The sequence below is a fragment of the Oncorhynchus masou genome, chromosome 29 (assembly GCF_036934945.1).
Source record: "Oncorhynchus masou masou isolate Uvic2021 chromosome 29, UVic_Omas_1.1, whole genome shotgun sequence".
Lineage (NCBI taxonomy): Eukaryota > Metazoa > Chordata > Actinopteri > Salmoniformes > Salmonidae > Oncorhynchus > Oncorhynchus masou.
The window spans coordinates 79,098,756-79,110,828 of NC_088240.1; the positions used below are offsets into that span (position 1 = coordinate 79,098,756).

Here is a 12,073-nt window from a genome sequence, read left to right on the forward strand (position 1 = left end):
ACCTGTGTGTTTAACACTATTATCACCAGGTATGTACCTGTGTGTTTAACACTATTATCACCAGGTATGTACCTGTGTGTTTAACACTATTATCGCCAGGTATGTACCTGTGTGTTTAACACTATTATCGCCAGGTATGTACCTGTGTGTTTAACACTATTATCACCAGATATGTACCTGTGTGTTTTAACACTATTATAACCAGGTATGTACCTGTGTGTTTTAACACTTATTACCAGGTATGTAGCTGTGTGTTTTAACACTATTATCACCAGGTATGTACCTGTGTGTTTTAACACTATTATCACCAGATATGTACCTGTGTGTTTTAACACTATTATCGCCAGGTATGTACCTGTGTGTTTAACACTATTATCTATAACAGATTACAGAGCTATTACATTGTTACATATGATGCTGAGCCATTATCCTCTTTCCTTTCTCTCTCAGGAATGACAAGTTGAAGATCCACATGCGTAAACACACGGGGGAGCGTCCGTACCCTTGCCCCCACTGCCCTGCCCGCTTCCTGCATTCCTACGACCTGAAGAACCACCTGTCTCTCCATAGTGGGGCACGCCCCTTCGAGTGCCCGCTCTGCCACAAGGCCTTCGCCCGTGAGGACCACCTCCAGCGCCACCGCAAGGGCCTCAGCTGCCTGGAGGTCCGTACCCGGGCACGGCCGAGGCGCGGGCCTGGGGCTGACCACGGGGAAGAGGGCAGAAGGGTTAGAGGAGGAGGAAGAGGGTATTCTCCAGACCGACTCGACCCGCTGGAGAATCTGGCCCTGCAGCCCCACGCCTCAGCATTCCACCCCCGTGCTGGGATGGTTGGCCTGAGGGATGGGGCTGAGGCTGGGGCTGGAGGTCAAATGGTGTTCCAGGAGGAGGCTGACGGGGAGCAAGCTATAGCCCTCCTAGGGCCTCACAGGTTACCCTACCCTGGTCTGCTGTGGAGAGGCCTGGAGCTGGGGGTGAGAGGGGTGGAGGGGGAGGAGGCAGGCGGGGGCCACTCTCCTGCACTTCAGCATGCAAGATGGGAGGAGGAGGCAGAGGAGGAGGCAGAGGAGGATGAGGAAGACGAGTGAGAAGAGAGGAAGAGAAGAGCGTGCATGGATGTGTATGCGTGTGCATGTGTTTGTGTGCACGTATGTGCATTTGTATATGCATAAGTGTGTGTGTGTGTGTGTGTGTGTGTGTGTGTGTGTGTGTGTGTGTGTGTGTGTGTGTGTGTGTGTGTGTGTGTGTGTGTGTGTGTGTGTGTGTGTGTGTGTGTGTGTGTGTGTGTCACCTACAGTATGGATGGGGATCTCACTCAGGTGACTGGACCTGCTCCTTCTTACAAAGCGCTTAGAGAAAGACTAAACAATAGAGAAAGACTAAACAATAGAGAAAGACTAAACAATAGAGAAAGACTAAACAATAGAGAAAGACTAAACAATAGAGAAAGACTAAACGATACAAAAAGAATAATGGAAAACGGGTTTTCTGATTTGTTATTGTTGTTTCATGGCTCTCTGTTTTTATTTCAGTTGTCTTTTATTTCTATTTTCCATTATTTCTATTTTATTTCATGCTGTGGTTATTCTTATTAGCTGTACATAAAAGAGGCTTTATTGAGGGAATGTTTTGCACATAGATGTGCTGATGGGGATATGGGGTTCTTTTCTCTCACTATGCAAACTGAAGTCAGGAGCTGAGAAAAATTGTGTCCAGATGTAAAAAAAAAAAAAAAGAAGAGAAAAGAAAAGAAATCATGTATTTTTGAGCAGAGTGCTGTTAGAGTAATATAACAATCAAATGTTATTGAAGTTCAAACAATGTATGTACAACATCCATCTGGCACTACTAAACCCTATCACTCTTCATGTCACTATACTAGCACTCTCAGCGGGGTAGTAAGAAACCAGAATCATCCGGTTTTCAGTGGAAAAGCAGAGAAGACGCAAAGCCTGAAAACCGGTAGCTTCCGGTTCCTTCCGACCCGCTCAGGTGTTTGTTTTACGCCTGCTAAGTTAGGTAAGTATAGTAGTAGGTGTGGAATCTGCTGTTTGACTTTGGGTGTACCCTACTACCCTCTAGTGGTTAATGGTGGAGCTAGTCGCCAAGGGCAACAAGTCACCAGGTTTCCTATTGAAGATAGACATTATCTAACAGTAACAGTCATATTTTAATAAGGCTTATTATTTTGCTGTCTGTTGTAAGTAGATTTTCATGCCCTTTTATGAGGCACCGATGATACCAAAGATTTCAGTTTATTTCTTCCTAATCAATCAGTTTGATCAAGCACAGGAGCACCAGAGCTATAGATTGAGATCCCAATGGGCACGCACTGGTTGAATCATTGTTGGTTCCACTCCATTTCAATGAAATTACATTAAACCAACGTGGAATAGACATTGAATTGATTTCTGTTCCCAGTGGGATGGCTCTAAGGGTATCCTGGGATTTTAGAGCCAAGGTTTGGTTAAAAGACCTGTCTTCATTTGCCCGGTTCTCTGCTGCAGACTGCTAGAAGGGTTGGACACTGCTTCCATAGGTTAGATTCTCTGTGGAGCTTTAGTGCTCTGTGAAAAATGACTGACCAAAACTAGACTACATCTGCAGGGTCATTGGATGATTGTTAATGAGAGGTGTGTTTGTTGCTTTAGCGTTTACTTTTTGACATCGACAGGGGACAATTCCTTTCCAAAGTTTCCTTCTTTAGAATGTCTTCTGATCATGCACTCCTTGTTTTTTTTATTGCAAAAAGAGCGAGAGAAAAGGAGAGACCAAAAGGGAAGGAGGGAGTGAGGATGAGACCTTGATCTCTTGATTGCTCTGTATTTATTTATTTATTGTTATTTATTGTGGCTTTCCAGTTGAAACTGTGTGTGTGGCCTGACACAGGGTATCCACAGTGACCTGACCCAGGGTATCCACAGTGACCTGACCCAGGGTATCCACAGTGACCTGTCCCTGGGTTTGACACAGTGACCCGCAACACCACTTGGCTCGGCCCCCTTCTGTGGCACAGTTGAAGTGCTCTGTACCTGCTTCCTTTAGAGTCTTAAGAGAAACTGCATTGTGCTTAACGTGACGGCTAACAAAGACCCAGTGCCATGTTGGGTGAAAGGTCCTCTGTTGGCTATTCTCCCTCCTTTTGCATTTGTTTTGCACAACACATCACACCCTGAAAAGGTACAGCAATAATACTGGCACATTCCATCCTCCGGGGGAGAAAGAAGGGATCAGAAAAGAGACCGAGCCTTTCTCTCTCTCTTTAGAGCACAAGACAACTGTCGCACCACCCGTAGCCATTTCACACTTTCAGTTAGAGAGATAAGCATCAACTGCACTTAGGGAGAGAACTGTGTTGTTGATTCAACATGTACTGTATGTTATTGTGTTATCTGTCAAAGCTGTGTGTATAAGTCACAGATAGGCCCTTTGTCTCTAGGAGACCAGCGACCATCTTGGGTGACCCATTGCAGGTGTAAGGCTACTTTGCTTACAGATAATCAACTATTTCTTCAGTCTGTCACTCTTTAGGTGATAGTGAGTTATGTTCTTTATTTACAACTATTTACGAGGCCTGTAACTCTAGCCTGAAGCTTATGTAGCTCTAGCAGACTGGACCTGTGTGTGCTATCCATTCCCCACTATGTAGAAGAACTTTCCTTGTTTCTGATTTATTTGCACTAAAATATCGAGAGCTTTTAATTTTTTTTTGTTTCACCTCCTTATCCATTCCATGCCATCACTCAGTATCGTTTGTGATTGTAAGAGAAGATATCTGTATATTGTTCCTTCAATTCTTGATAATAACATTGGTCTATATTCTTTCTACTGCGTAGTGTAATAATCATGATAAGAGATTGCTATGTAAAGGGGTGAAGCTGCCTTGGACTTTTGGTTTTGTGCTGCAACTATTCTCAGGAAATCTTGAGCAATGCACTAAGTAATTATGCAAAATTGTGGGGGAGATATGCTGTGTATATATGTAGCTTATGTATGTTCATACATGTCTGAAGAGGTAGTGACACCTTTCACTCAATAGTACGGTTCCAATATAACACCTTGTACCATGAGGAAGCAGGATAAAAGACAATCGAGGAATAGTAGATATTCATTTGTATGGTAAAACATGTACAATGTAGTGTATATCAATTGACACCAGCCAGTCACATACATTGTGCTGAAAGGTTTTTTGTGCTGAGGGGTGTTGCTACCAGCATTTAGAGAGCTTGGTGAGTGAATGAGAGGGAAACATTATGCCAGCTGTGAAGCGTGGTGTTTCTATGGAACTTTATGTCGTTTTATTTGGCTTTGGTGAAGGGATCTGGGGTCTGTTTTGAATAGAGACACCACTATCAGGGATACATTTTTGTCTTTCCGTTTTTGGTGGACCTTCTGTCAGATATATATTAATTAATTTTCCCATCATTTGATTCAGATAATGTAAAAAAAAAACAGATAAATAAACAAAGATCTATCCCTGTCTGTTTGTGTTATTTATTTGTTTGACACTAGTGCATAGTTCCATATCCATAGATGGTAGCCCTAATGTATTAGTCTACAGCCTGTTTTCTACTGTATTACATTGTAGAAAATGAGTTGTAACTTCGATCTGTCATTTGGTCTCTGAACGTTTATTTAGTGCATTTATTCATCCGATACAAGATCAGAGCCTAATTCAAATTCCCAATGCAATAGATTTCCCACAGCAAAAAGTACTAAATTATAGTAGATTATTATTCACGACAGAAATTCATGCACTGAGTAGGCCTAACTTCTCAACTGCAGTCTTTCACACACTGTACCCAGATTCACTTCTGCCGATGATGCAGGGAGGAATGTCAACCAGCCTCGACACCGGTGGCTTTGGGTTGTCGCAGGCAGACGGAACGTCATAATCCAATTAGCAGCACTAGTTGAGTTCGCTAACCCAACTAGCTAGCCTGGCCAACAACCGACTGCACTGCTAACTAAACTGCACGTTTTGTCATTTTTGAGACAGCAGTGAACAAGTCTGGGAGAGAAGCAACAACCCAAAGAGGGAAACCTTTCAGGTTAATCAACAACATCATTGGTCATCTAATGGCAGGAAGGTGAATGGAGATTAGTTAGCGAGAACATTCTTAGCAGCTAAATTAGCTCAACTAGGCTAATTTATCTGGACCAGCAAGTGCGCTTTTTAAAATGTGTTTGGCCAAATGTACATATAATAAGATTCCATATGCTGATATCTTACATACAACTTTATTCAAGTATAGATTGTTAAATGAGCACTCGGGCAATAACTCTGTAGCTGGCTAACTGGACTAGCTAGTTTGCTCCAAACAAAGTTCTCTGTTCCAGGATGCTGACGCTACGTCGGATGCTAGCGAGCACAGGTGCGCACTCGGCCGCGGCGCAGCAGTGCGTCTCGCCTCATCTGGCCCAGCGCTACAGCACCGCAGCAAAGCAACAGGTAGACTTCTATCACCTAGTGTAGTTTAAAACGATTTCTGTTTTCGAGACTAGGCTACAGCTGCCTAGGTCTCCATCTAGCCTATTATCGTTACATAAATTATTATATGTCTGTGTGTTTATCTGGGTTGCTAGGAGAATCCAAAGAAGACTAAATTTGGGCCCTTGAGTGATCAAGACCGAATTTTCACAAACTTGTATGGCCGTCATGACTGGAGGTAGTAACATCCCAAACTTAACATCACTCTGCCCATACACACACTGGATACCATCAATTCTATGCACATATAGTACCCTTGCCCTCTTCTCCACCATCCATAAAGTGTCCTTGTCCCCTTCCCTCAACCTACCCGAGAATACATCATATGTGAAAACAATACATACATCAGGTACATAGGAATTATGAGGTGAATGTGGTCTATTTAAAAGGGGATGTATATTTCCCATTGTGTCCCCAGTCTGAAGGGTGCTCTGCGTCGGGGTGACTGGTATAAGACTAAAGAGATCCTCCTGAAGGGGACAGACTGGATCCTGAATGAGGTCAAGGTGTCTGGTCTGAGAGGGAGAGGAGGAGCTGGCTTCCCCACCGGCATGAAGTGGGGCTTCATGAACAAACCCAGCGACGGCAGGTAAGAAAGAGAGAGATTGAGAGAGAGTGTGCTTGTGCGCGTAACGGTGGCGGTTGGTACCATTTTTGTATGAGCATGGCCTTATTTCTATTACAAGCATATTGGATGACTGTCATTCATATTCCATTCACCCAGCTCAATGTAACATCGATAGGTTTGGCTACTACTTTTTTTAATTTTTATAACATGTTTATTATTTTCCAATAAAAAATCAAATAAAAAAGACAGCAATACTAACAATGACATTCATTGTACTGTTGAATGGGATGGCCAATTTAGAGGACAAAACAAAACTTAACTCACACATACACAAAATAAAACAAAATCATATTAGGTGGTACATGTATAAGAAGACAGCATATAGTCATTACAGGCAGTGTAGTTAAGCCAAAAATAAATATTGAGTGGAGTACAGCACAGAATAGCAGCAGATCGTCAATCCAGTTATGAAGCGGGACTAGACCATTTATCCAGTATCGGCTGCCATATTTTGTAAAACATTGGACTTCTATTGGAGGTATTGTATCAAATCTTTTCCATATGTATTACATTCCCTAAATCCCGTAACCACATTTCAAAGGTAGGTACAGTCTCCAATTTCCAAAATTGCAATATGAGCCTTTTGGCTAATAGAGTACAAAGAGAGACAGCTTTCCCTTCGTGGTTATTCCCATCAACTGTACCAAACAGAGCGGTCAATGGGTCTGGGGCTAGAACTCTATCAAAGGCTCTAGATAAGTAATCAAAAATGAGAGCCCAGTAAACATGTAACTTAGGACATGTCCATAATAAGTGGGTTAACGTCCCCTCATCCTGCTTGTACCTCTCACACAGTGGTGAGGTGTCCGGGAATATTTTATGCAGTTTCACTTTTGAGTAATGTAACCTGTGTATCACCTTAAACTGTACAAGGTTGTGTCTGGCATTCACTGAACTGTGGTTTATATTCCTGAGAGCTTCTACCCAGTCCTCATCTGAGATTTCTGACTTAAGTTCTTGTTCCCAAGCCCTTTTAATGGTGTCTGTGGATACCTCTATGTGGGCCTGTAGCACATCATACAGTCTAGAGACTGACCCTTTTGAATGGGTTTTTTAGTCTACTACTTGATACTCAAATTTTCTCTGTACCCATTATGAGATTGCTACAACCTAGTCTATGAATAAAAAGTTTACAAGGTACGCGAGGGTAAACAGGTCGAGAGAAATTTGAGTAATCAAGGTGACAGACATTGATACATTCAATACTGCCTTGTACACTTGTCTGCATCTAGCTGATCTAGGGTGTAATAATTAGTCCAACAGTTCACACACAAACACAGTTCACTTTCATAGCAGCCACATACAGTACCAGTCAAAAGTTTGGACACACCTACTCATTCAAGGGTTTTTCTGTATTTGTACTATTTTCTACATTGTAGAATAATAGTGAAGACATCACAACTATGAAATAACACATATGGAATAATGTAGTTACCAAAAAAGTGCTAAACAAATCAAAATATATTTTATATTTGAGATTCTTCAAAGTAGCCACCCTTTGCCTTGATGACAGCTTTGCACACCTTCATATCATAACCGCTAACCGCTACACACCACCTACATATTATAACAAAATAGTCAATATAGCCACTAGAACTAATGTGTTAGTAAACCCGCTACAATCATGCAATACAATGTACAGTCAGCAAGGAGTTTAGTAGTTACACCGGCGGGCCCCAGTGGCAGTAAATTAATAAAACCAAAAGCTTACCTTGACTTGGAAGAGTTCCAGTGTTGGATAGCCAGTTAGGTAACATAGCATCCCTCTCTGTTTGAGCCAGATGTTTGAGCAGGTAGCTCAAAAGTGAGAAAAAACTATACATAGCTATCTCTCTCTCTTGCCTCTCATTCACTTTTGAATAAATTATTTTTTTTGTTCAAAACTGTTCAACTATTGTCTTTCTCTTTGAGTCAACTACTCACCACATATTATGCACTGCAGTGCTAGCTAGCTGTAGTTCATGCTTTCAGTAGTAGATTAATTATCTGATCCTTTGATTGGGTGGACAACATGTCAGTTCATGCTGCAAGAGCTCTTATAGGTTGGAGGATATCCTCCGGAAGTTGACATAATTACTGTGTAAGTCTATGGAAGGGGGTGAGAACCACGAGCCTCCTAGGTTTTGTATTGAGGTCAATGTGCCCAGAGGATGACGGAAACTAGCTGTCCTCCAGGAATGCCTTTGGCTCTACTCTACAGAGTGTTGTTGAGGCTACAGTAGACCTTCATTGCAAAACATTGTGTTTTAATCAATTCTTTGGTGAGGTGAATATATTTAGTATAGTTGTATCTAAAAAGGACAACTTTTTAAATGTTTAACTATTTAAATTTTTCTGAAATTCACTGAGGACAATTGTCCTCTCCTTCCTCCCCTGAGGAGCCTCCACTGGTGTGTAACATACAGTATCTGTGTCTGTGTATCTCAGACCTAAGTACCTGGTAGTGAATGCAGATGAAGGAGAGCCAGGGACGTGTAAGGACAGAGAGATCATGCGTCACGACCCTCACAAGCTGGTGGAGGGCTGCCTGGTGGCTGGGAGGGCCATGGGAGCCCACGCCGCTTACATCTACATCAGAGGAGAGTTCTACAACGAGTCCTCCAATACACAGGTCAGTTCTACAACGAGTCCTCCAATACACAGGTCAGTTCTACAACGAGTCCTCCAATACACAGGTCAGTTCTACAACGAGTCCTCCAATACACAGGTCAGTTCTACAACGAGTCCTCCAATACACAGGTCAGTTCTACAACGAGTCCTCCAATACACAGGTCAGAGTTCTACAACGAGTCCTCCAATACACAGGTCAGAGTTCTACAACGAGTCCTCCAATACACAGGTCAGTTCTACAACGAGTCCTCCAATACACAGTTCAGAGTTCTACAACGAGTCCTCCAATACACAGGTCAGTTCTACAACGAGTCCTCCAATACACAGGTCAGTTCTACAACGAGTTCTCCAATACACAGGTCAGAGTTCTACAACGAGTCCTCCAATACACAGGTCAGTTCTACAACGAGTCCTCCAATACACAGTTCAGAGTTCTACAACGAGTTCTCCAATACACAGGTCAGTTCTACAACGAGTCCTCCAATACACAGGTCAGTTCTACAACGAGTCCTCCAATACACAGGTCAGAGTTCTACAACGAGTCCTCCAATACACAGGTTAGAGTTCTACAACGAGTCCTCCAATACACAGTTCAGAGTTCTACAACGAGTCCTCCAATACACAGGTCAGTTCTACAACGAGTCCTCCAATACACAGGTCAGTGTTCTACAACGAGTCCTCCAATACACAGTTCAGAGTTCTACAACGAGTCCTCCAATACACAGTTCAGAGTTCTACAACGAGTCCTCCAATACACAGGTCAGTTCTACAACGAGTCCTCCAATACACAGGTCAGAGTTCTACAACGAGTCCTCCAATACACAGGTCAGTTCTACAACGAGTCTTCCAATACACAGGTCAGAGTTCTACAACGAGTCCTCCAATACACAGGTCAGAGTTCTACAACGAGTCCTCCAATACACAGGTCAGTTCTACAACGAGTCTTCCAATACACAGTTCAGAGTTCTACAACGAGTCCTCCAATACACAGTTCAGAGTTCTACAACGAGTCCTCCAATACACAGTTCAGAGTTCTACAACGAGTCCTCCAATACACAGGTCAGTTCTACAACGAGTCCTCCAATACACAGGTCAGTTCTACAACGAGTTCTCCAATACACAGGTCAGAGTTCTACAACGAGTCCTCCAATACACAGGTCAGTTCTACAACGAGTCCTCCAATACACAGTTCAGAGTTCTACAACGAGTTCTCCAATACACAGGTCAGTTCTACAACGAGTCCTCCAATACACAGGTCAGTTCTACAACGAGTCCTCCAATACACAGGTCAGAGTTCTACAACGAGTCCTCCAATACACAGGTTAGAGTTCTACAACGAGTCCTCCAATACACAGTTCAGAGTTCTACAACGAGTCCTCCAATACACAGGTCAGTTCTACAACGAGTCCTCCAATACACAGGTCAGTGTTCTACAACGAGTCCTCCAATACACAGTTCAGAGTTCTACAACGAGTCCTCCAATACACAGTTCAGAGTTCTACAACGAGTCCTCCAATACACAGGTCAGTTCTACAACGAGTCCTCCAATACACAGGTCAGAGTTCTACAACGAGTCCTCCAATACACAGGTCAGTTCTACAACGAGTCTTCCAATACACAGTTCAGAGTTCTACAACGAGTCCTCCAATACACAGTTCAGAGTTCTACAACGAGTCCTCCAATACACAGTTCAGAGTTCTACAACGAGTCCTCCAATACACAGTTCAGAGTTCTACAACGAGTCCTCCAATACACAGTTCAGAGTTCTACAACGAGTCCTCCAATACACAGGTCAGTTCTACAACGAGTCCTCCAATACACAGGTCAGAGTTCTACAACGAGTCCTCCAATACACAGGTCAGTTCTACAACGAGTCTTCCAATACACAGTTCAGAGTTCTACAACGAGTCCTCCAATACACAGTTCAGAGTTCTACAACGAGTCCTCCAATACACAGTTCAGAGTTCTACAACGAGTCCTCCAATACACAGTTCAGAGTTCTACAACGAGTCCTCCAATACACAGTTCAGAGTTCTACAACGAGTTCTCCAATACACAGGTCAGTTCTACAACGAGTCCTCCAATACACAGGTCAGTTCTACAACGAGTCCTCCAATACACAGGTTAGAGTTCTACAACGAGTCCTCCAATACACAGGTTAGAGTTCTACAACGAGTCCTCCAATACACAGTTCAGAGTTCTACAACGAGTCCTCCAATACACAGGTCAGTTCTACAACGAGTTCTCCAATACACAGTTCAGAGTTCTACAACGAGTCCTCCAATACACAGGTCAGTTCTACAACGAGTCCTCCAATACACAGGTCAGTTCTACAACGAGTTCTCCAATACACAGTTCAGAGTTCTACAACGAGTCCTCCAATACACAGGTCAGAGTTCTACAACGAGTTCTCCAATACACAGGTCAGTTCTACAACGAGTCCTCCAATACACAGGTCAGTTCTACAACGAGTCCTCCAATACACAGGTCAGTTCTACAATGAGTCCTCCAATACACAGGTCAGTTCTACAATACACAGGTCAGAGTTCTACAACGAGTTCTCCAATACACAGGTCAGTTCTACAACGAGTTCTCCAATACACAGGTCAGAGTTCTACAACGAGTCCTCCAATACACAGGTCAGTTCTACAACGAGTCCTCCAATACACAGGTCAGTTCTACAACGAGTCCTCCAATACACAGGTCAGTTCTACAACGAGTCCTCCAATACACAGGTCAGTTCTACAACGAGTCCTCCAATACACAGTTCAGAGTTCTACAACGAGTCCTCCAATACACAGGTCAGTTCTACAACGAGTCCTCCAATACACAGTTCAGAGTTCTACAACGAGTCCTCCAATACACAGGTCAGTTCTACAACGAGTTCTCCAATACACAGTTCAGAGTTCTACAACGAGTCCTCCAATACACAGGTCAGAGTTCTACAACGAGTCCTCCAATACACAGGTCAGTTCTACAACGAGTCCTCCAATACACAGGTCAGTTCTACAACGAGTTCTCCAATACACAGTTCAGAGTTCTACAACGAGTCCTCCAATACACAGGTCAGAGTTCTACAACGAGTTCTCCAATACACAGGTCAGTTCTACAACGAGTCCTCCAATACACAGGTCAGTTCTACAATGAGTCCTCCAATACACAGGTCAGAGTTCTACAACGAGTCCTCCAATACACAGGTCAGTTCTACAACGAGTCCTCCAATACACAGTTCAGAGTTCTACAACGAGTCCTCCAATACACAGGTCAGAGTTCTACAACGAGTCCTCCAATACACAGTTCAGAGTTCTACAACGAGTCCTCCAATACACAGGTCAGAGTTCTACA

General features: G+C 43.2%; 2 protein-coding genes across 3 annotated transcripts in view; both read left to right on the top strand.

The window, feature by feature from the left end:
* The window catches only part of LOC135520678 (zinc finger and BTB domain-containing protein 7B-like), a 28,196-nt gene extending 23,715 nt beyond the window's left edge, over nucleotides 1-4,481 (top strand). For both annotated transcript variants that reach the window (XM_064946405.1, XM_064946404.1), the window contains one exon: nucleotides 451-4,481. In XM_064946405.1, the coding sequence (XP_064802477.1) occupies nucleotides 451-1,087 (637 nt within the window). In that variant the 3' untranslated portion in view covers nucleotides 1,088-4,481. The remainder of the gene's footprint in view (nucleotides 1-450) is intronic.
* Nucleotides 4,482-4,888: 407 nt separating this feature from the next.
* Nucleotides 4,889-12,073, top strand: part of LOC135521330 (NADH dehydrogenase [ubiquinone] flavoprotein 1, mitochondrial-like) — a 28,606-nt gene continuing 21,421 nt past the window's right edge. Inside the window, exons 1-5 of the mRNA XM_064947247.1 lie at nucleotides 4,889-5,089; nucleotides 5,340-5,451; nucleotides 5,586-5,668; nucleotides 5,909-6,079; nucleotides 8,546-8,729. Of these exons, the coding sequence (XP_064803319.1) occupies nucleotides 5,079-5,089; nucleotides 5,340-5,451; nucleotides 5,586-5,668; nucleotides 5,909-6,079; nucleotides 8,546-8,729 (561 nt within the window). The 5' untranslated portion in view covers nucleotides 4,889-5,078. The remainder of the gene's footprint in view (nucleotides 5,090-5,339; nucleotides 5,452-5,585; nucleotides 5,669-5,908; nucleotides 6,080-8,545; nucleotides 8,730-12,073) is intronic.